This window comes from Taeniopygia guttata, chromosome 12, assembly GCF_048771995.1.
Source record: "Taeniopygia guttata chromosome 12, bTaeGut7.mat, whole genome shotgun sequence".
In the NCBI taxonomy this organism is placed as follows: Eukaryota; Metazoa; Chordata; class Aves; order Passeriformes; family Estrildidae; genus Taeniopygia; species Taeniopygia guttata.
In genome coordinates, this window is record NC_133037.1 from 8,974,062 (window position 1) to 8,995,598 (window position 21,537).

Consider the following 21,537-nt stretch of genomic DNA (forward strand, 5'->3'; position numbering starts at 1 on the left):
GCGCGGGCCGGGCCAATGGGCGGCGGCGCGCGGCGCGGCGCGGCCAATGGGCGGCGGGGGGCGGGGCGCCCGCGGGGCCGGAAGGGGCGCCCGGCCCAGGCCCGGCCCCGCGGCCTCCGCTGCGCCCGGGGCCGCCCCCGCCTCGGCCCCGCAGCCCCCCGCGATCTCCCGCCGCTTCCCCTCGGTGACCCCCCGCCGGGTTCCTCGGTGATCCTCCCCGCTGTGTTCCCTCAGCGCCCTGGTGGTTCTCCCCACGTTCCTCTCAGCGCCCCGGCGATCCCCTACCCCGGGTTCCGCAGAGTCCCGATGCCCCCCGACCCTCCGTAGCCCCTCACTCCACTCCATTCCCTCCCGGCTTCCCCGGCCCCGACTCCCCCGTGTTCCCGTGCCGGTCCCCACCGCCATGAGCGAGCTGAAGGACTGCCCGCTGCAGTTCCATGACTTCAAGTCGGTGGACCACGTGAAAGTGTGCCCCCGCTACACGGCCGTGCTGGCCCGCTCGGAGGACGATGGCATCGGCATCGAGGAGCTGGACACACTGCAGCTGGAGCTGGAGACGCTTCTGTCCTCTGCCAGCCGCCGCCTTCGTGTCCTGGAGGCTGAGACACAGGTGCTGGGGCCGCGTTGAGCCGGGGACAGACTCTCTGTCTGGCTCCTTCCACCAAGGGGCTGCCTCTGCTCTGCCCCTGGCCAGCGCTGGGCACAGCATCTTATGGGACACCACTCTCTTCCAGATCCTGACGGACTGGCAGGATAAGAAGGGCGACCGGCGGTTCCTGAAGCTGAGCAAGGACCACGATGTGGGCACATCCGTAAAACATGGGAAGCCCAAGAAGCAGAAGCTGGAGGGCAAAGGGGGCCATGGGACTGGGCCTGGGCCCGGCCGGCCCAAGTCTAAGAACCTGCAGCCCAAGATCCAGGAATATGAGTTCCAGGATGATCCCATTGATGTGCCCCGCATCCCCAAAAATGATGCTCCAAACAGGTGTGTGGGTGTTGGGAGGCATTGGGATCATCTTTCTCCTTCCTTGGAGCACATGGCACAAGCGCTGCCTCTTGCCTGAGAGAAGGGGCCACAGGGGGAAAGGGGACGTCTGTCACCTTCCATGTGCCCCCCTGCATCTCCCTCTCACAGTCCATCCGTTCTTGCAGGTTCTGGGCATCGGTGGAGCCGTACTGTGCCGATCTCACCAACGAGGAGGTCAGAGTCCTGGAGGAGCTGCTCAAGCCGCCAGAGGATGAGGCTGAGCACTACAAGGTGAAAAGCTCCTAAGCCCCTTCCTCTGCCCTCTCTCCCCATCCTCTCTGGCACCTCACAGTGACTCTTCGTGCCTGGGATGCTGCCATGGCACTGGTGAGGTGGGAGGCAAGGCAGAGGCTCTAGGAACTGTGCTGAGCCTTGCTCTTGCAGATTCCACCGCTGGGGAAGCATTACTCCCAGCGTTGGGCACAAGAGGACCTGCTGGAGGAGCAGAAAGATGGAGCCCGGGCAGCAGCTGCCGCTGACAAGAAGAAAGGTGTCCTGGGGCCACTGACTGAGCTGGACACTAAAGGTGCCCCAGTCCCACCCCTGCCTTTGCCCCGAGGGGTTGGGAGGGCTTGTGCCCAGTGGAGCCAAGCCCAAGAAAGGCTGAGGTAGCCCTGCCCTACTGCTCATGTCTGTGCCTTTGGGGTTACTCTTTCCCCTCTCCCACTTCTTCCCAGATGTTGATGCCCTCCTGAAGAAGTCAGAAGCCCAGCACGAGCAGCCAGAGGATGGATGTCCCTTTGGTCCCCTGACACAGCGTCTCCTGCAGGCCCTTGTGGAGGTGAGGGGCTCCAATGGCGCTATGCCATGGTGGCCTGGCACTGTAGGGCATTGCTGCCAAAACCCAGCACTGTAACCCTTCCCTCGTGCTCCCTTTGCTAGGAGAACATCATCTCCCCTGTTGAGGACTCCCCCATCCCTGAGATCACTGGCAAGGACTCGGGAGCTGACGGTGCTGGCACATCTCCCCGCAGCCAGAACAAACCCTTCAGGTGAGCAGCTGAGGCGGGCCCAGAGCTCAGCGCTTCCCGTGGGTGCACCGAGCACGCTGCTGGCTCCCTGCCACTGGGAGTCACAGGGAGCAAAGGGCGTGTGGTGGGCAGCAGCCACTCTCACCCCGGCAGTGTCCCGCACACCAAGTCACTGGAGGGGCGGATCAAGGAGGAGCTGGTGGCCCAGGGCCTGCTGGAGTCAGAGGACCGTCCGGCTGAGGACTCGGAGGACGAGGTGCTGGCTGAGTTACGCAAGAGGCAGGCAGAGCTGAAGGCGCTCAGCGCACACAACCGCACCAAGAAGCACGAGCTGCTGCGGTGAGAGCGAGCGGGCTGGGATGGCTGCGGGCAGGGGGCTGCCTGGCAGGGCCTGACGTCCCCCTGTGCCCCCCAGGCTGGCCAAGGAGGAGCTGCACCGGCAGGAGCTGCGGCAGCGTGTCCGCATGGCTGACAACGAGGTGATGGATGCATTCCGCAAGATCATGGCTGCCCGGCAGAAGAAGCGCACGCCCACCAAAAAGGAGAAGGACCAGGCCTGGAAGACCCTGAAGGAGCGGGAGAGCATCCTCAAGCTGCTGGATGGGTAGCAGGGACCAAGGACCCCCCCATTCTGTGTGGACTTCACCTGCAGGGGGCTGCCCTGCCTGAGCCCTGCCACCATGGGATGGAGCTGGCACAGCTCCCCCATGCCCTGAGTCTGGTCAGCCTCCCTGCTCGGATGAAGGAGCCCAGCTGCTGTCCCCTCCCCGTGTAGGGCTGTCACTGACCCAAGCTGGGCACCCGGTAGAGTTCCCGAGGTCCCTCCCTTGAACACCCCCACCCCGGCTGGTGGCTTCCACTCCCACGTCCCCCCTGCACTCCCCTGTTACTCGGGTGACATCAGCCAGGTCACTGCAGGGGCCAGATGTGGTGGCTGTGTTGGTGCGATTCCCACGGTCCCCTGTCCCTCTCTGTGATGCGGGGCAGGGGGAGATCCCAGCCCCACGGGTGGACCGGGGGGAGTGGGGAGGGGAAGCGGCTGGAGGGATGAGGGGTCTGGTGGGTGGGTGGCCGAGCTCTCCATGTACCGGTGGTTTCTATTGCCGCGAGCACCGGCAATAAAGGCAGCCGTGTGCAGGTGACGGTGTGGTGACATTGGGGGACAGCCCTGCCCGGCTGTGGGGGTGGGCTCGGTCTCGGGAGGGGGGCGAGGAGTGGCGGGGTTGGGTCTGTCCTGCACTCCACTCGTGCCTACCCGAGGAATGCCCTCGCATCCCCAGCACAGACGCACGGTGGGCCAGGGGAGGATGTGGGGTGTGGGTGACGCCACGCCGCGCTTGCTGCCCTCCCTCCCCGCGCTTTTCCCGCGTGTCCACGCGCGCCCGCGGTCACGCGTGTCCCCCCCCGGCACCGCGGCCGAGCCGCCCCCTCCCATTGGCAGCGGCCGCGCGCCGCCCGCCCCTCCCGTGACGTCAGCGCTGTCCGGCGGCGCCGCGCCGGGAGGAGTCGCCGCCGCTCCGCCGCGGGGCCCGGGGCCGTCGGTAAGGGCGGGCGGGGCGGGGGCGGCGTGCCACGCGCGGAGGTCGGTCCCACCGTGACACTGAGTGGCGGCGGTGGAGCCGCGCATCACCCGCGCCGCGCGGCTCTGCTCCCACGCGTGTCCCGCCCGGCGCCGCCGTGCCGGCTGGCGGGCGTGGGGAGTGGCGGTGGGGACCCCCCCGTGCACCTACGCGCGTGTCGGGAGCCCTCCTGCTGCCTGCCCGCCCCCCACCCGCCCCATGGGCGGGCATCGGGAGGGTCCCAGCGTGTTCCCCCTCTGGGGCAATCTACGCCAGAACTCCTGCGTCGACACAGCTTGTTCCCGTCACCCCAGCATGACAACCACCTCCCCGCAGCACCCTGCCATCCCCGTGTCCCCATGCCATCCCAGCACGCTGACAGCCTACCCCACTCGTGTCACAGGTGGGAGTGAGTGGCCCTACAGGGCACCATGCCGCTGGGGCAGGATGGGCCCAGCTGGAAGAAGAGGATCGAGGATATTCAGCGGATCTATGATTTCCGAGATGTCCTGGGCACGTGAGTTGCAGACTGGAGTGACACACTAGTGACAACCCACTCACAGGGATGGGTCTGGCCCCTCAGGCTTTGCACAACCATCCATGTGGAAATAGTTCAAATCCTGGCCCAAGGTGGGACTTGCATATGTCCTGAAATAGCTCAAATCCTGGCCCAAGGTGGGACTTGTACCTGTGGGGCACAGGTGCCACCTCCCTTTGGCGTTGGCTGGTTCCTGGGCTGTGCTGAGGGTACCTGAAGGTGGTCCCCTGGCTGGCAGAGGGGTTCCTGGCAGAACCCCATGGTAAGGCTCTTAGGCTGGATTAGCAGGTTAATTATGTCGGGGATTAGGGCCCAGCACAGTGCGAACACATTGTCTGTCCCTCCTGTCTCTTCCCCACCTGGGCACTGCCAACAGCTCTGGCTGGCGCCTGGCTGGCCCTGGGAGCTACAGGATGGCACAGTGCAGAGCTACTGCAACCCCCAGCACAGCTCGACCTTGGCAACACCACAACCTTACCTTGCCTGGTATGGGGATGGTGGAGCCACACTGGGAGGGCGGAGGGTTCCAGGCATCCTGTCGCTGCCAGGGTCCACGTCCGGCCATCCCAGCCAGCCACTCCTGCGTGCTTTTATCCTATAAATAGCTGGACTTTCTGCCTGTCACCATGACAATCATGGCATGGCGGCATTGGCAGCTCTGGCTGGTGGTCCCCGTGCCCCGCTCATCCCTCACCCCCTCAGGGGGGCCTTCTCCGAGGTGGTCCTGGCGGAGGAGAAGGCGACACGGAAGCTCGTGGCCATCAAGTGCATTGCCAAGAAGGCTCTGGAGGGAAAGGAGACCAGCATTGAGAACGAGATTGCCGTCCTCCACAAGTAGGGGCCGTCCCAGCACCAGGGTGGGGGTTTCACTCTGTGCCCCCCGCCCCAACCCGGCACAGCCCCCTACTGCCAGCACTCATTGCCGCCTGTTATGGCCAGTGCCCAAAATAGCCAGCGGCGCGTGATGACCTGCGGCGCGGAGCCTGGCTGCTCCCTGTCCCTGGGGGCTGGCGTGGGGGCAGACCAGTGCCCCCTCACCACCCCTCTGTGCCTCCCCCTGCAGAATCAAGCACCCCAATATCGTGGCCTTGGATGACATCTACGAGAGTGGCACCCACCTCTACCTCATCATGCAGCTGTGAGTGACGTTGTGGGGCTCCAGAGGAGTGGGGGGGCCATGCTGACAGGTGCTGCTGTCCCTGCAGGGTCTCGGGGGGGGAACTCTTTGACCGCATCGTGGAGAAGGGCTTCTACACTGAGCGGGACGCCAGCGCCCTGATCCGGCAGATCCTCGATGCCGTCAAATACCTGCATGACATGGGTATCGTCCACCGTGACCTGAAGGTGAGCAGTTGAGGGGGGACACACACAGCACTGTCATGGCACCAGGCAGGAGGAGACCCCGGTGTCACCCCTCCCTCTACCCTCCTCTCCTCGCAGCCCGAGAACCTGCTCTACTACAGCATGGATGAGGACTCCAAGATCATGATCAGTGACTTCGGGCTGTCAAAGATCGAGGGCTGTGGCAGTGTCATGTCCACAGCCTGCGGCACCCCTGGCTATGTGGGTGAGCGCCTACCATGGGCTGCCACTACCCTAGGTGTGGGGTTGGGATCCCCCCACAGGTTGGGGTCCCCCCTCACCGCTGCCATCCCCCCCAGCCCCTGAGGTGCTAGCACAGAAGCCCTACAGCAAAGCAGTGGATTGCTGGTCCATCGGAGTCATCGCCTACATCCTGTATGTATCCCCCTTCCCACTCCCTTCTCCTCCTGGGAGCCTGGCACCTTGGGGCTGCCTGGGACTAGCAGCCCCTTCCCCACTGCCTCCCTAGGCTCTGTGGTTACCCTCCTTTCTATGACGAGAACGATGCCAAGCTCTTCGAGCAGATCCTGCAGGCTGAGTACGAGTTTGACTCACCATACTGGGATGATATCTCGGACTCAGGTGAGCTGGGACCACCAGGGCAGTGGGACCTGTGAGCCTGGCGCAGCTTCACAGTATCCAGAGGAATGGTGGACACAGGCACTGAGAGCCGCTCCATGCTCTGTTCCAGCCAAGGACTTTATCCAGCACCTGATGGAGAAGGACCCTGGCAAGCGATTCACCTGTGAGCAAGCCCTGCAGCATCCCTGGTAATGGGGAGACCTATTGCTGTCTGCCCCCTTCTCCAGCTCACCCCACAGCAGCCATGGGATAGGGGTGCCCTGGCTGACTTCTGTTTTGCTCTAGGATTGCCGGGGACACAGCCCTGGACAAGAACATCCACCAGTCAGTGAGTGAGCAGATCAAGAAGAATTTTGCAAAGAGCAAGTGGAAGGTGAGTGTGGGGTGCTGGTGGGTGTTAGGGGGTGCAGCAGCCCCTCAGGCACCCCATACCAGCTGACAAACACTGTGGGGTCAGTAGCAAGCTTTCAACGCCACGGCGGTGGTGAGACACATGAGAAAGCTGCAGCTGGGAACCAGCCAGGACGTCCCTGGGCAGACAACTCCCACGAGCCCCAGCGAACGGTTGGTCGGGGGGACCAGCAATGGTGAGCCCTGAACCCCCCCATCCCAGACCCCTCAGGGCTGCCACCAGGATCTCACCCTGTTCCTCCCTGCAGGGTCAGAGTGTGGGCACCCACCCACAAGCAGAGCTCAGCGTCTCCCACCTGACTGAGCACACAGCTGCCTCCAAGGGGGCCCACCATGTGGGGTGGGGGGGCTCTGCAGTGCAGGAGCAGGGGAGATAGTGTGGAGGCATCCTGCTTGGCTTCTCCTGGTTATGTGGAGCTGCCCCCACTGCAGCCTCAGCAGAATTCTGCATCAGGGCAGGAGCACACCACAGAGCCCCCCAGCTTGGGGCTTTGTCCCGGGCCCCTTCCCACACCCCTTCGCTCCCTCCACGCCTGGCCTGGCACTGTCCCACACCCCCAACCCCAGCATGTTCAAGGACAATTTTCCAAATGGATGTTTCTATTTTATTGCTTGTAATAAAGGCAAGAGGCCAAAGGTGCTTGGCTCAGCTCTGCACCGAGGGAGCTCGACACAGCCCTGACCCCCCCAGCTTCACTGCCCAGGGCAGCAGCTTCCCCCATGCACATAGTGGGCAGGTGACAGGCAGCTGCCCACACTCCTCCATCCCAGGCTGGCAGCAGGTGCAGTGTCCCACTCAAGTCTCTGTTCCTCCTGGGGTGTCCCTAGAGGAGCCCACCCCCATAGCTGTCCCAGCCTCAGCTCTCTCAGGCCTGATGCTGGCTGCTGGCTGGCTTCTGGCCCTTGCGGAGGTCGGCACAGAACAGGACCTGGAGTGGGGAGAGAGTGGGGTGGGCATGGCTTGGGGTGGGGGCAAGGGAGCCAGGAAGTGGGGGGTACTCACTGCCTGCGCCCAGCCAGCACGAGGGCCCCACAGCCCCCGGAAGAAGTCGCCTGCAGAAAGAGGTTGAACGCCAGCGTGGGGGGGTACACTTGCACCATCCACCATCCCCGAGGGTCCCACATCAGGATCCAGCCCTGCCCTCACCGATCTCCTGGTAGGCCCGGGGGGTGAGGCTCTTGCCGCCCAGCGCCACGCCATAGCGCTGCCGTGCGATGTGCCACACGTGGGTGTCCACAGGCACCGCCTCCGCCTTGTCCAGGGACAACAGGCAGACGCAGTCGGCCACCTGCCACCAGCAGCACCCAGTCAGCGCCCAGTGCTGGTCTCTGCTCCCTGTCCCACCCTCGTCCCGGCACCCACCTTGGCACCTACACCAGGCAGGGTGCACAGCACCCTCCTGGCCTCGGCATAGGGCGCGGTGCGGAGCTGGCACAGCCCCTCAGAGCCGAGCCCCTCAGCGATGGCCCGCGCACTCCCGCTGACAAATTTGGCCCGGTACCCGAAGCCCAGCGCCCGCAGCCGGGCCTCGGCATCAGCACCTGGGAGGGGCACGGCAGAGGCACTGAGTGGGCGCAGGCGAGGCCATGGCAATACGACAGTGGCAGCAGCGGGGCGGTGGTGGACCTGTGAGCGCCGAGAGAGATGGGAAGGCATGGAAGGGCCGGGAATCGAGGCAGCAGAGACGGCGGCCGAAGGCCTGGCAGAGGCGCTCGATCATGGCAGTGATGCGAGAAATGTGGTTGTTGGAGGTGCAGATGAAGGAGAAGAGGCACTCGACGGGGTCCTGCCGCAGCACCCGCACCCCTGCAGGCAAGATGCTGTGAGGGGACGCCGAGCAGGTGCTACGGCCATCCCTTGTAGCTCCGTGGGGCCGCCTCACCTGGGAAGTCATTGGCCACCTTGCGGAACAGAGGGTCGGCCGCCCCCCAGGCACGGTACAGGGGCGACAGCCCCACGTCCAGCTGGAAGTAATCGCGCAGGATCCGCTCCGATTCTGCGGCGCTCAGCTTCGCTGCTTTGGCGGGGCGCTCATCCCGCTCCTCCTGGTGCTCCTCCTCCTCGCCGTACACGGTGTACCAGAGCCGGTCCCCGTCCTGCCGCAGAGTCCAGACGCGGCCCCCGAGCACGCCCGTCCACGCCCCCGGGCTGCTCTCCCACCACCTGCCGCACACGGGGGGGTCGGGGCCGGCTCGGGCGCGCAGGGCTGGGCCGGGGCACACCCGAGCCCCCCGGGCCGGCTCACCGGAAGCTCTGTCCCGAGGACAGCACCAGGTCCAGGCGCAGCTCGGCCGGCGGGCACGGCAGCCAGCGCCACAGGGACGGGCAGGCGGAAGGGGCGGCCCGCAGCTTCATGGGGGAGCAGCTGCGCGCCGCTGCCCGCGGGGGCGGCGGGGTCAAGGAACCGCCCGGCTGCCCCTCAGCCCCGGCCCGGCCCCACACCGCCCCACAGCCGCCCAGCCCGTCCCCCGGCCCCGCCGCTCCCGCCCCACCTTCCGCTCGCAGCCGGAAGCGCGACCGGCGCCGCCGCACGCCCGCCCCGCTCCCGCTCCCTCCCCGCCCGCAGCGGCCGCGGCTCCGCAGTGGAGGTTTATTTTCTAAGAATCAATAGATTTTTTTTTTTCTTCCTTCAAAATAAATACAAACAACGTCCGAGCGCGGGGCCGGCCAGGGGCTGGGCCCAGGGTGGGGGGGCAGCAGGGGGGTGCGGGGCGCGGGGGCCGCCCTGGAGCACGGCGGGGCCAGAACAGCATCCCGGGGAGCGGCGGGCTGGGGGGAGTGGGCACCGGGAATGGGAGAGTGGGGGGGGGCCACGACGGATCGGCCCCAGCCCTCCCGGTCCCCCGGCCCCCCGTGGGTGCAGGCCAGCTGCACGGCGTGGGGGTCACCGAGCCCCGTTTGCCCTGAGATTCGGCGGGGGAGCGGCCGGCGGCACCGGCTCAGTCGCTCTCGCTGGAGTCGCTGCTCTGCTCGCCCTGCACCTTGTTGCGGTGCTGCATGGCGCGGTGGTAGGCGATCTGCACCGACTTGCGGATGTTGGACTTGCGGCCCTCCAGCATCTTCTCTTTGTCCAGGTCCTGGTTCACCCCCAGAGGCACCAGCTTCGTCCGGGGCAACCACTGCCTGTGGAGAGCGGGGGGCCACCTCGTTTGAGGGTTACAATCGTCTCTGGGGACCCCCCCCAAAGCCCTCGGTGCCCTGGCCTTACCAAGTGCGCTTGTTGTCAAAGAAGAGAACAAGGTAGAGGTGCTCGCGTGCTTCCTGAGTCATCTGCTCCCCCAGCTTCAGCACCTCCAAGGGGGGCACGGGGATGGGGACCCCATGGTGGAACATGCCTTCCCGCGGCATCTTGGGGTCAATGATCTGCAAAACGAGCAGGGGAGGGCTGAGAGGAGAACAGGGACCCCAAGAGCCAGTCTGCAGGGACGGGACATGGATTTCGGAGGCCCCGGTAACAGGCAGTACTCACCAACGCCGGGTAGGAGGGGTAACCCCGGCACTTAGCCCACACCAGGTCCAGGGCATCCAGGGAAGAATCCTCGTCCTCAGAGAGCCACCCTGCGCCACGCCCCATTCCCTTACGCACCACTGTACAGGAGGAGAGGGGAGTCAGCTCTGTCCCCCCAGGTGATGGTGCCAGCCAGGCACACAGCTGTGCAGCCACTGTACTTACTGCCATGCCCCACACCTCGTCCCGTGCCCACGGAGTAGGACTCGTTCTCTGTCCCTGATGTGTCCTCACTGCTGTCTTCTGGGAAGTTCACTCGAGAGAAGGAGGGTTTCCCTCTGCCCTGCTTGGAGGGTGTTGTGCTGCAGAGACAGGGAGCACAGCTATCAGTAGGAGTAATGTTAAGCTTCCAGAAACTGTTTTCCAACAGGCCAGGCTGGTGGGACACCAGGGCTTGTGGCCTCCAACTGCTGGCCTTGGCACTGGGGATGACTTGGCAGAGGTACCAAGCAGAAAGGTGAGATGGTGCTTCTGCCAGGGTGCAAGCCAGACCCTCACCCAGTTCCACGTGGGAGGACCAGAAGATGTGCCCTCAACCAAAATAGAGGTGCAGGCAAGAGGTGCTGGTGCTGGCTGCTGGAAGGGCCAACAACAGAGCAGCTGGTGTGCCAATAGGGAATTCCCTAGTTCATGCTTCCTACTAGCCCTGTGCAGCACACTCACACCTTTAGGTTTTACATTAAAAAAGGCACAAACCCCACAGACTTCTAGGGATTAGCAGCTGAGCTGCAGGATGAACGAGATGGGGACCACCAAACGGGGTAATTGTCCAGAAACTGAAGGCTGAGAGCTGCCCATGGCCACCCTGGGCAGCACTGCTGTCAGCAGAGGGCAGTACCTGGTGCGGTCTGAGGCAGCGCTGCTGCTGCTGCTGCTGCTGGACTCCGAGTCGGAGCTGCTCCGGGGAAGATTGCAGTCATTGCGGTACACCAGGAAGCTCTTCTTCACGGGCTGGTTCCCGCTGCTGAAACCGTTGGCTGGCAGGTCTGAAAAACATCCCACCGAAGAGCATTACCACTGCACCAGAGCCTGCCACGTGCTGCCAGTGGGACCACAGCTGCCCGGCTGCACTCACCCATGGTAGCGTCCTCCGTGGATTTGTCACTGTCACTGTCTGAGCTGGAGCTGGGACGTGGGCTTCGCCCTCGCTTCCTCTGCCGCTGGGAGGACCCCATTATTGGTAGCTGGGGAGGCCCAATGGGGCTGCTCCCATGCCCAGGAGGGATCTGGCTGTCTCGATTCTTTGGGGGGCGTCCTGGACGTTTTGGAGGGCCTGCAGTTTTAGGGTTCTTCTTGGAGAAGAGCACAGAGGTCCTCCTGCCAACTTCATGTGCTGGGGTAGAAGAAGAATTGGGACCCAGACCTGGAAGAGGGAGAAGGTGTCAGCTGCAGCCCTGATGGCAGGAACTGCATGGGGAACATTATCTCACAAGATCCTCCCTCACTGTAGGAAGAACCTGCCTTTCCCAGTGCTAGGGGACAGGACTGAGATGCAGAAGTGGAAAACACTCAGTGACACATGGTAGCTCTGCCTGGATCTTTTGCTGTGCTCTTCACAGAGCCCAGCTCAGCATCTCCATCCAGAGAGCTGACAGCTGGCCTGTTCAACTCTCAGCCCTGGGGAGAGCACTTGGAGCTCAGCAGTCACTGCTGCTGCAACTCCCTCCCATGCCCTCCGGCAGGAAGGGACACCGAAGGCAGCCTGCTCTATATGCCCCTAGAAACCAGGCAACATGGCCAGGCTGGTAGGTCCTAGCAGAAGGAAACAATCCACATCATGCCCCACATCACACAGCTGGAACTGTAAGTCTCTGGAACAGCATCCAGTTCCTCAACTGACAAAGAGATGAATTCACCAGGTGACTGCTGACCGCAGCTGTGAACACCTGCCAACTTCCCCAGGGGCAAACACACACCAGGCTGTGGCTGTTCCAGGCATAGGACATGACTGCCTTCATCCAATCTCCCCTGCGTGGCTGGCACAGCTCACTACAAACTATCCAGTGAGTATGCTGGGAGGGAGCCTGGGAAGGCACAGGTACCATACTCAGCACCTGCCCCTAAGGGAGGCACTACAGGAAAGGAGGACTCCCCACAGTGGGGTGCAGGATAAGGGACTGTCTCTCAAGAGCCCACCTGCCTCATTCTCATGGAGGAGTTGAAGAGCGAGGTGTGTGTGGGGAGCTGCCCACACAGTCCTCCTGCCTAAGGAGGCAACTGCCAGGGCAGCCTCTCCCCAGACAGGCCTGTCCAGAGGCAGCTCTCCATGGCTCCTCAGACTGGCAACTCTGGCAATATTACCTTTGCCAGTCTCCTGGCTGCTGCTCTCCTCTGCAGCACTGTCTGTCTGCAGGTCCTTCTCACAGGGGTTGTGGGACTGCAGGACTCCCCTGGCAGAGGAGCTGTGCCGCTCCAGCCCATCCCGGCCCAGGTCCCGCGGGTGAGCGAGCTTCCGCCGTAGGACTGTGATCTCCTTCTTGATCATCTTGGCCCGGCGGGACCGTCCTATGCTCTGCTTGCCAGCGTTGACCTCGTCCAGCCGCTCCAGAAGGATCTTTAGCTGCTCCTCCAGTGGCAGGTGCTTCTGATTCTCTGAGAGCAGCAGCCGCACATCTTCTGGGGAAACAAAGAGGAGCAGATGGATCAAAGAAATTGGAAACTCAGTGGAGCTCCTCTACCTAAAAGGGCATGAGGCAATCCAGGTTCCCTGCAGGGGAGAAGGAGCTGGCATGGCACCAAACACCTGTGGACCCTTTAGGGAAGTTATCCTAAAAGACCAAGAGAAGGAGCCGTGTGGGAACTCAGTCAGCTGGAACTACTGGGGAAAGCAGGCTGATCAGCAGTGTGGAGAATACTGGGGTTCACATTGTCTGGAACAAGGATGCAACACAAAAGAAAGGACACACAGACAAACCACTGCCTAGAACCAACCTAATGGGGCTGGTAAGTACCTAGCTAGCAAAACCAGCAGGTCTCCAGGGAGTGGGGACACACAGCCCAGCATTCAACTTAACCTCCCAGAGGAGGCAGCTCAGACTCTTGGGTACCTTGACTCTGCCCAGGCTTTACCTCTGAGCAGCCCTCATACCCTAGGACAGGGAAGGAGTACCCACCATCCTCAATGTCTTGGATCTGAGCCTCTTCTACTGTTACACAGTGGGGGAAGTGCATGCCCGTCTCAAAGTCAATGCCCATCTTCTCTGCCTGCCGGCGAGCCTGCCGGAGCACGGCACCTCCCTGCTCCCGCAGACGGATGGCTGCCCGGTAGAAGATCGTGTCTTTGGCATTGTATTTCAAACAGTTGTTAATAATCAGGTTGAAATCCTCCTCAAAGTCATCGAAATTCAGATAGCGATAGGCTTCTAGATTTTGTTTCATTGTCTGAAAATCCATTGGCTTCTTGATGTGATCCAGGTAGTCTGGGACCTGCACAAGGAAAGAGCCAGAGTTAAGAGCCCAGGAGCCACAGTTAGCAGTACCTGCTCCAAGAAAACAGTTGTTAGAGGAATCAGGTATCACTCCCTGTGCTCTGCCCAAATGCACATCGGGGAATGCCGTCTGCTTTTGCAGCTTGAGGAACAGCAACGCCTCCGGACTAGGAAGCCCATGTGCTGTGCTCAACCTGTTAGAGCGGATATGCACTCTGAAGCATTTTTACAGCTCCAGCACACACGCCAGCATCCTGTCCTCAACTCCTGCCTGCAGGCAGCTGGGATCCAGTATGCTACATGTTATTCCCTGGAGAGGGAGCTGCAAGTGCAGCCCCAGGGGTGAAGGTGAGTGCAGAAAGGTAAAGCCGTCCAGGTGGCAGGTGAGATGGTCCAGCCTTCCTCCCCATCTGCTAAGATGCCTCCATGCTGACCTGCTGCCAGAACCTTGCAGAGACCATGTGGACTTTTGCCATGTTCCCAGGCAGGGACTCAGTGACAGTCTCAGGAATTACCTCCCCTGCCTGCAGCAGTGACAGTCTAAGAGTCAAACCTATCTCTGTGCTGTGCTCACTCACCTAGCAGAGGCCTTCACAAGAGGACAGGTAAGAGCATACCGGCTGCTAAGGGCTGGCACTTTGCCTTTCCCAGTGGGAATCCCCAGCAGACCCTGGCATGCCACCAGTAACACACACAGAGGAAGAGCCAAGTGCCATGCCCCAGCTGTCACTTGCTCAGCTGTTCTGCATTTGGCTCATCTGGGAGGAGCACTGCTGCACACCCCCTCTGGTGAAGGAGTGATGCTGGCATGAGCCAGCACCAGGCTGCTTGGGATTCTTCTGGATCAGAACACACCCTGGGTAGCCCTTGGCACGAGCAAGGGACAAGTTTGAGTGAAGCAGAAATCTGGGGAGGGGGCTCTTACTTCGTAGATTTCTGTTACCTCAGACAGAGGGACCGGCTCACTGAAGATGTTGCCCGTGTCTTTCTCCTGCAGCTGCTCAAGCGTCTTGCGGAGGAGGATGAGGAATGGGGTCAGCTGCATTTCCAGTGCCACCTGCTGCACTTTGATCTGAAACAAAGGGACAGAGCGGGGCTGAGCCCCTGGCCCCAGCCAGGCAGTGGGGACTGTCTCCAGGGAGCAGCAGTGCAGCCCTGCAGGACAGCAACCCCTCTCCTCTCCTTGCTGAGGGGTAGGGACCACCCCTCAGCCCCGTTCTGGGGAGCAGAGGTGTAACACCGGCTCCAGCACCTGTGCGTCCCACCTGTGCCTTGCAGAGCAGCCACCTTTGCTCGGAGCCATCGGAGCAGAGCACAGCACAGCCGAGGGGACCCCGGCACACCTACAGCACTCTAAGGAGCCCCTGCTGACGCCCACCCCAGCAGCTCCCCGAGGAGGGGCAATCGTTACCGTCTCTCTCTTGAGTTTCTCCCGCTTGCGGATCAGCTCCACCAGCAAGCGCGCACGCTCAAGGTCATGGCGCAGGCGCTGCCATGACTTCAGCTGCTCCTTCAGGGCCCAGTTCTTATCCTCAGTGTCTCTCTGTGGGAACATCAGAGACCATGAGCTGACAGAAGATGTGCTCCCATCTCCACCTTCCTGACTGTGTGCTGGGGCTCTTCCCTGGCAAAGGGAACCACCATGCCTGACCCGCTGGTGCAGCTAAGGTCACAGCTCCTTTCTTTGTAACCAAGGCAGGTGATTCAGTCTCACCACTGGCAAGAGCTAAATACCTGCCCCTTGGTCATCAAGCCCTTAGGACGTCAGGACATGTACATCCTGAGCCTCTGGAAATACTCTTCCTAACATGACTGACTGACTGCCTGCAGCTGCCCAAGAGGTCTGTGCTGCTGCTCACAGCTCTGACAAAGTGCAACAGCTCAAAAAGGGAACACAGCTCTAGCTGCTTTCATTTCTGGAGCACCAAAAATACTGCAGCTTTTATCCTGCCATAGCCAAAATTGAGCAGAAGCAGCATCAACGCTTCTCCAGCAAAAATAGTAAGAGCAGACAAAGGCAGGAGAAACCCCTGTCCAGTCGCAGTTATCAAAAGGCTCAGAAAGAAAGATTTACAGCTCAGATGGGGAGCCAGAAGAAAAATCTTCCTCTCTGGCACCAGATTTCACACTTGTGAAGTGCTGACTGTGGGCTGGAAGAAGCACCCAGAAGGAGCACTCCTGGAGCAGTATCAGAAACTAGAAGCGAGGCCTTGATTTGGTCCAGACTGTTTCTGGAGTTCCCTGGCCATCTCTCTCAACTCTGCCTGGCACAGCGGCCTCATACTAGAGACATTTCTGACAGGTTTGCCATCACTGCTGGCTAAACGCACGCACAAGAAAGGAAATACCTTCAGTGTGGCAGCTTGAGAGGGCAGGATTCCCTTCTGGTGGCAGGCTGCCAGTGGCGTCGCTGCCTGGCAATTCTCTGAACACTGAGAGCGGAGGAGAAGGTGAAGCAGCAAAAGCAGCTGGGGCTGCCCTTTCCTCATCTGAAAGTTCATACCCCTGACCCCCATTCTGCACCTGCAGGCACTGCATGCAGCAAAGGCTCCAAGCCCACAGCTCCAAAGGCGCAGGAAGCATGCACACAATCAGGGTTCCCTGCAGCCCCCCAACAGGCAGCCCTTACCTGGTCGCAGTTTCTCTGTGACTGCAAGTGTGTCTGCAGGCGGCGGAGCAGGGGGACACCATTGCGGGACTGTCTCTTCAGAGTCCAGTAGCTATGCAGCCTCTGCATGAACTGGCTCTTCCTCTGGATGGTTAAACGGTTTGTAATCTTACTGAGCCTGAGGAAAGGAGAAGAACCACAGAGTCCATCAATGAGAGAAGCCTGGCTGCTGCAGGAGAAGCCCTGGCTAGGGACATGTAGCAGCAAGGCCATCCAAGCACAGCTGAGAAAGCTCCTCAGGCAGAGAGCATCTTTTTCCGTGACAGGACTTTCTGTAACACCAAGTCACACCGCGTAGGCACAGCAGAGCCAGGAAATGTGCAGCCTTGCCTCTCCATAATACACTTTTCCTTTCTACTTCCTGTCAACATTTGGGCACAGCTTGGGGCAAGTTGGGGTGCAAGACAGCCACGCTAGGGGCTGGACTTTTAACAGCTCCCACAGTCCCTGAAACAACAAATGTTACAGTGCTACTACCCCAAAACCATTATTCATTTGGCTGAGGGCCACTTGCTGTGATGGGGGAGTCTGGCCAAATGTTACCAGAGAAACTCAAACCCTGGCAAAGCACGAGGAGGGAGCAGGAGGCATGAATACAACAGATGTCCCATCCAACACTATCCTGAACAGCCCAGAACACCACAAAAGGGATTGCTTACTTCCTACAACAGCAGATAGTCTGGAGGGGCTGGGACAGCCTTGTTCAGCAGAGTTGGACAGAGATGCCCTGCTAGTAGAGAGACAAAGCCATGAACCCTCAGCATCTCCACACCTCCCAGGGACAGCTTTTCCCAAGGGATGACCCAATCTGCATCAGCCTCAGCTGAAGAGACTGGGGACAGCAGCCTCATATGCCATCACTGGCCAAGCACAGCTCCCACAGGAAGACATGTGGCATTCTGGCAACAGCTCCTGAAGAATACTTAATCCCAACAGGGAGGCCTGGGGAGAGGTTAACACCTTCTAGCTCAGTGTAGGTTTCGCTGTGAATGCAATAGCAGCAAGACCCTACAAACTGCCTGCCAACATGTCCATATGTAAGAAAAGAGACTTGCTATGGAGCAAGTCCTGAGTGAGCTAAAACATAAGTTTGGGATACAAACAGACCATGGTAAAAAGCCAGCAGCCTTGTGGCAGACCTGCCTTCCCTAGTCACCAGAATGCTGCCCAGAGAGCACAGCCCATGGCTTACAGGTGCTCCTATCCAAGTACACATGAGATAAGTCTTGAGGATCCGAGGGTCTTGACAGTGCTCTGCGGTCACAGCCCCAGCACAGCTTCTGCTACAGGAAGGACAAGAGCTCAGCAGCTCAGGATTGGTGTCTGACCACCACAAAGGCAAATGTTTCCATGCCCAACCTGCGCTCAACTGGGTGGTGCCTGCTGCAGGGTGACAGTGAGATCCAAAAACATCCTAGAATGCCCTTATGTGCTTTTACATGCTGCTGAGGACATCCAGAGTTATAAACTACACTGCCAAATTCTGGCAAGGCTTTTAGGTGTTTTGGGATTTGCATGCCAGCCCAACAAGCCAATAACAGCAAGGCACAAAGCAGTTGCAACTATAACTACAGAGTGTTTGCACTTTGCCATGAAACCACCGGTTTGTAATGTGACAGAAACACAACCCCTGGCGAGGCCTCATACTGGGGAGTCAGCCTCAGGACCGTGGTGTTCCTTGGCAGGCAGGAGCCCTGGTGCTCTCCAGCCACCCCTCCTCACAGACAGCTTTCAGCACCCGTGGCTGCCCGGCCCTGCTCCAGCAGGCAGCGCCAAGAAGTCGCAGCTGCTGCTGTGCCTGGCAGAGAGCACTGAGGAAGCCCGGCAAGGAGTACATGGCTGCTGGGATGGATGAGCTCTGCTCAGCAGAGCACAGGGATCCCGACCCCACACCTCTCTGCTCCAGAGGCAAAATAATACCGGGATTAGCCCGTTTCCCAGGCCTGAATCACTCCCACGCTTCTGTCTTTTGCCTGCCACAGCCTCAGGAGAAAACAGAGATCAGCAGAAAGGAGAGCAGTTCCCTCCTCCCTGCCTCGTTTACTCCAGTGCCTGAGGTCAGCACAACAGGAAAGGAGTGCTGGGAACCTCCAGCTGCTTCCTGATGCATCCGGCCAAGTTCATTCTCTACTGTTAAACTAACAGCAGCTATTTCCTGCCCTGCCAAGGGCCCAGACACCTTTGCGGGGCAGTGCATGGCCCTGCCTCTGCAGGACTCCCAGAGGAAACTACCACAGCCCTCTGCAGCAACAAAGTGAGAAGCACCTCTGCAAAAAGCTAAGGAGGGGAATAGGATAATGCCCACATGGAAAACAGGACAAAAAGCACAGAGGAAAGGAGAAATTTCTCCCAAGTCCAGGGAGGGCAGCAGGTCGTACCTGTGGGGTGGGATGCAGGGCACGGAAACCACAGGTGCTGCAGCTCGTTTCTCCGCCAAGATCTTCCGCGCCTTCTTCATCTTGATCCTAGACTTGGCCTTTGCTTTTTTGACTTTCTCAGAACTCCAGCCCTTCCCCTCCTCCTCTTCCTCCTCATCCTCCTCTTCGCCCTCACTGTGGGAGAGGGCAGGAAGCCTGCGCACGGAACCTGGTGGTGTGTGGATGTCGCAGTAGGCGGTTTTGCGCACGCTGAAGGAGGTACCGTTGGCACCCGTCTCCCTGACGGGCTCCATCTTCATGTACAGCCCGGCCTGCTGGGCACAGGTGACATGGAAGGCAGTGTAGCAATTGGCTTTGTGACACTGGATGCAAGCCCCAGAGCCACGCTGCTTGCAAATGTAACAGGTCAGCTTCCAGCGTGCGGGCGGGATGTGCTCGATGCTGTCGATGGGCTCCAGGAAGACGGTGTTGGCAAAGCACACCTCCGGGATCCAGAGGGCACAGACCACATGTGCCCAGCGCCCATCGTCCGTCTGCTTGAAGGCCCCCCCCTTGTTTGGGCAGAGGGCGCAGTCCACAGCGCGCGAGGGTGACTGCAGGCACCGTCTGCAGAGCCACTGTCCCTCGGGGATGTAGGGCACCCCGTAGCACTCCTGGTGCACAGCCAGGTTGCACATGTCGCAGAAGAGGATGACGTTGCTGTTCTGACACTCCCCGTCGTTGCAGATGCAGCAGACGGCATCCTCATCCACCAAGGCGTTTGGGTCCCCCTTGTTGTGGCTCTCGAAGTAGGACTCCTTCTCTAGCCGGTCCATCAGGTACTCAAAGATCTCCTGGGGAATAGGACTCACGCCTTCGTTCTTCCGCCTCTCGTTCATGATGTCCAGCCAGATGTAATCCTCCTCATCCATGTCATACTCCACCTCCTCATCCAGCTCCTCTGCCGACTTCTCAATGTACCTGGAAGGGACAGCATGGGAAAGTAAGGGCATGTTTGACATGCTTGGAGCTGCTGAGACCCAACTCCAGGATTTGTCTGTGACTGAGGGAATGTTCAAAAGCTCCAGCTGAGCCATAAGTCAAAATAAAGAAACAGGAACAAGGCAGGAATGTGCAGAAGCAGGAGGTGCTGCTGTACCCTGACTAGCACAACAGAACAACAACAGCTTGGAGACAAAACAACACTAGTCTAAGGAGCAAGGTCAGTCCTTGGAGACTCATCAGTGCAAGCAGGGGGCCTGCATGGGCCACCCAGCAAGTGCCAGTGCTCTGGAGGCAATAAACTCACAACCAAGACATGATAACTACGCATGGAGGCACCCTGTTTCATTAATTCTGGTTAGGGGACTCTGTTAACTCCTGCCTGAGGTATTAACTGCGGCCAGTGCATCCACCAAATTGCTCACAAAGTACTGTAAGAAAACAATTAAGAAGTATGCCCACAAACAGATCCTCCAGGTACACCTTGGTGCTGAAGGGCTCTGAAAATATCTCAGCATACCTCCAAAGAGAGAATGAGAGGCAAAAGGACACGTTTGGGTTTTGTTTTGATTTTAGGTGCTGTTCCAGCAAGGAAAGAGCGCAGCAATGCTGGCAATGACCTAAGCAGCAACTGAGAGCTCTGTAGATGCACAGACTCCTCAGAACTGTGATGCGACACCAGGCAGAGCCCCAGGAGCCTGAAGCCATGGAACAGCCAGTTCTGTGAGACCTGAGAGAGGCAGACAGAGGCCATTTCCAGGAACCATGGGCAAGCCACTTGAAGGCAGTGGGGCTAATTCGGCCTCCAAACCCAGGCTATGAGCCTAGGAGTCTCCTCGCACCCAGCCACGGACAATACCTGTAGTACGAGGTGGGACGAGGCGGGGCATCAGGAGTGTCCTGCTCCAGCTCTCGGTACACCACCTCGGGCAGCTTGGGGGTAGTGCTGGCCGAGGCGTTGTGGTGATGGTGGTTGGAGTCCTTGCGCTTCTCCTTGTTCTTGTGCTTCCCAGATTTGGGCGGGACGCTCTGCGTCTCCGTGTTCTCCTTATTGCTCCCATTCTCGGGCACCTCTTCGGGAACATCCTCATCCTCGGACACCACGTCGAGATTATCGAAGATGCTGATGCGGTGGACGCGGCCGTGCAGGTCCACCTCCACCATGCGCTGGGCCTGGGCGTAGGTCATCACCTCCCGGCCGGGCGACTGGGAGGTCTCGGAGGGGCTGGGCGACTGCTTGTTGGCGGCGCGGGCCTGGCGCCCCTTCTTCTTGTGCTTGCGCAGGGGGGTGTGCTGGGGCAGGGGCGGGTTGTCGTGGTCATAGTGGTACAGGTGGTACTCGATCCCGCTGTAGCTCTTGTAGATCTTGCGGCAGGTGCCCACCGGGCACTCGTAGGGCGGCTTGGTGGCCCGCAGGTTGTGGCAGAAGGTCTTCACGTCGAAGTCTACGCCCATGGCGGGGCCGCGGGGGGTCGAGGCCGGGCCGGGCCGGGCCCCCCGCCCCCTCCCCGGGCCCCGGCCGCCCTGCCCTGGCTCCCCGCTGCCCGCTCCTTCCCTGCGGCGGCGCTGCCCGGCGCGGGGCCGCGCTCAGCGGGCGGGCGGCTCCATGGGCGGCGGCGGCGGCGGCGGCGGCGGCGGCGGCGGGCCCGGGCCGGCCCCAACAATGGAGCTGCGGCGGCGCCTGGCGCGGGGCGGCCGCTGGGTAAAGCGCCGCGCCGCCCGTAGCAACCGCACTTTCGCCACGGCACCGCCGGGCAGCAGCGCCGGGCGGGACCGGCGGCAGCGAGAACGGAGGGAACGGGGAAGGCGGCGGCGGCGGCGGCAGCGACGACGGGGCGCGGAAGCCACGTGGGAACGGCGGGGCCGGGCCGGGGCGCGCCGGGATGACGGTGGCGAATCTGCCGCCTCGAATCACAGCCCCCGCTGCCACAGCCCGGCCCCGCCCCAACCCGGCCCCCCTCGCCCCCCTCACCCCTTCGGTCCTCCCGGTCCCTCTGGACCCCTCGGTCCCCCAGATCACCCCAATTTTCAAGATCCTCCCGGTTCCCCCGGCCCGGCAACACGCCCCGCGGTACCCTGGCCATCCCCGCCCCACCGGTCCTCCCCGTCTCCCTCGCTCTCCC

General features: G+C 61.1%; 4 protein-coding genes across 10 annotated transcripts; 2 read left to right on the top strand and 2 right to left on the bottom strand.

Moving 5' to 3' along the window:
- Positions 1-74: 74 nt before the first annotated feature.
- Positions 75-3,135, top strand: TADA3 (transcriptional adaptor 3). Its single transcript, XM_030282860.4, has 8 exons — positions 75-610; positions 735-985; positions 1,153-1,258; positions 1,412-1,553; positions 1,705-1,808; positions 1,910-2,019; positions 2,152-2,337; positions 2,414-3,135. Exons 1-8 carry the CDS (start codon positions 404-406, stop codon positions 2,604-2,606), a joined length of 1,299 nt encoding a protein of 432 aa, XP_030138720.1. The 5' UTR covers positions 75-403; the 3' UTR covers positions 2,607-3,135.
- Positions 3,136-3,389: 254 nt separating this feature from the next.
- Positions 3,390-7,086, top strand: CAMK1 (calcium/calmodulin dependent protein kinase I). Of its 2 annotated transcripts, none has more exons than XM_030282869.4 (12): positions 3,390-3,539; positions 3,961-4,074; positions 4,798-4,929; positions 5,159-5,233; positions 5,301-5,439; positions 5,536-5,662; positions 5,757-5,832; positions 5,927-6,039; positions 6,149-6,227; positions 6,325-6,412; positions 6,500-6,603; positions 6,699-7,086. In XM_030282869.4, exons 2-12 carry the CDS (start codon positions 3,989-3,991, stop codon positions 6,748-6,750), a joined length of 1,071 nt encoding a protein of 356 aa, XP_030138729.1. In that variant the 5' UTR covers positions 3,390-3,539; positions 3,961-3,988; the 3' UTR covers positions 6,751-7,086. The 2 variants fall into 2 exon arrangements, with proteins under 2 accessions (XP_030138729.1, XP_030138728.1); XM_030282868.4 differs by having other exon boundaries at positions 3,391-3,539; positions 6,500-6,626.
- Positions 7,033-8,937, bottom strand: OGG1 (8-oxoguanine DNA glycosylase). Of its 2 annotated transcripts, XM_030282867.4 has the most exons (7): positions 8,697-8,937; positions 8,334-8,614; positions 8,078-8,257; positions 7,814-7,992; positions 7,598-7,739; positions 7,454-7,503; positions 7,033-7,379 (listed from the first exon to the last, which is right to left on the bottom strand). In XM_030282867.4, the coding sequence occupies exons 1-7, from the start codon at positions 8,804-8,806 to the stop codon at positions 7,317-7,319; spliced, it is 1,005 nt and encodes a 334-aa protein (XP_030138727.4). In that variant the 5' UTR covers positions 8,807-8,937; the 3' UTR covers positions 7,033-7,316. The 2 variants fall into 2 exon arrangements, with proteins under 2 accessions (XP_030138727.4, XP_041574770.2); XM_041718836.2 differs by lacking the exons at positions 7,454-7,503; positions 7,598-7,739; positions 7,814-7,992 and having other exon boundaries at positions 7,993-8,257.
- Positions 8,938-9,027: 90 nt separating this feature from the next.
- On the bottom strand, positions 9,028-21,171 carry BRPF1 (bromodomain and PHD finger containing 1). Of its 5 annotated transcripts, none has more exons than XM_072934960.1 (13): positions 20,274-21,171; positions 18,434-19,393; positions 16,017-16,173; positions 14,799-14,930; positions 14,331-14,459; positions 13,073-13,385; positions 12,261-12,575; positions 11,035-11,322; positions 10,798-10,945; positions 10,140-10,261; positions 9,921-10,039; positions 9,660-9,814; positions 9,028-9,595 (listed from the first exon to the last, which is right to left on the bottom strand). In XM_072934960.1, the coding sequence occupies exons 1-13, from the start codon at positions 20,867-20,869 to the stop codon at positions 9,391-9,393; spliced, it is 3,639 nt and encodes a 1,212-aa protein (XP_072791061.1). In that variant the 5' UTR covers positions 20,870-21,171; the 3' UTR covers positions 9,028-9,390. The 5 variants fall into 5 exon arrangements, with proteins under 5 accessions (XP_072791061.1, XP_072791060.1, XP_072791059.1 ...); XM_072934959.1 differs by having other exon boundaries at positions 10,125-10,261; positions 12,261-12,572; positions 20,274-21,156; XM_072934958.1 differs by having other exon boundaries at positions 10,125-10,261; positions 20,274-21,133.
- Positions 21,172-21,537: the final 366 nt, after the last annotated feature.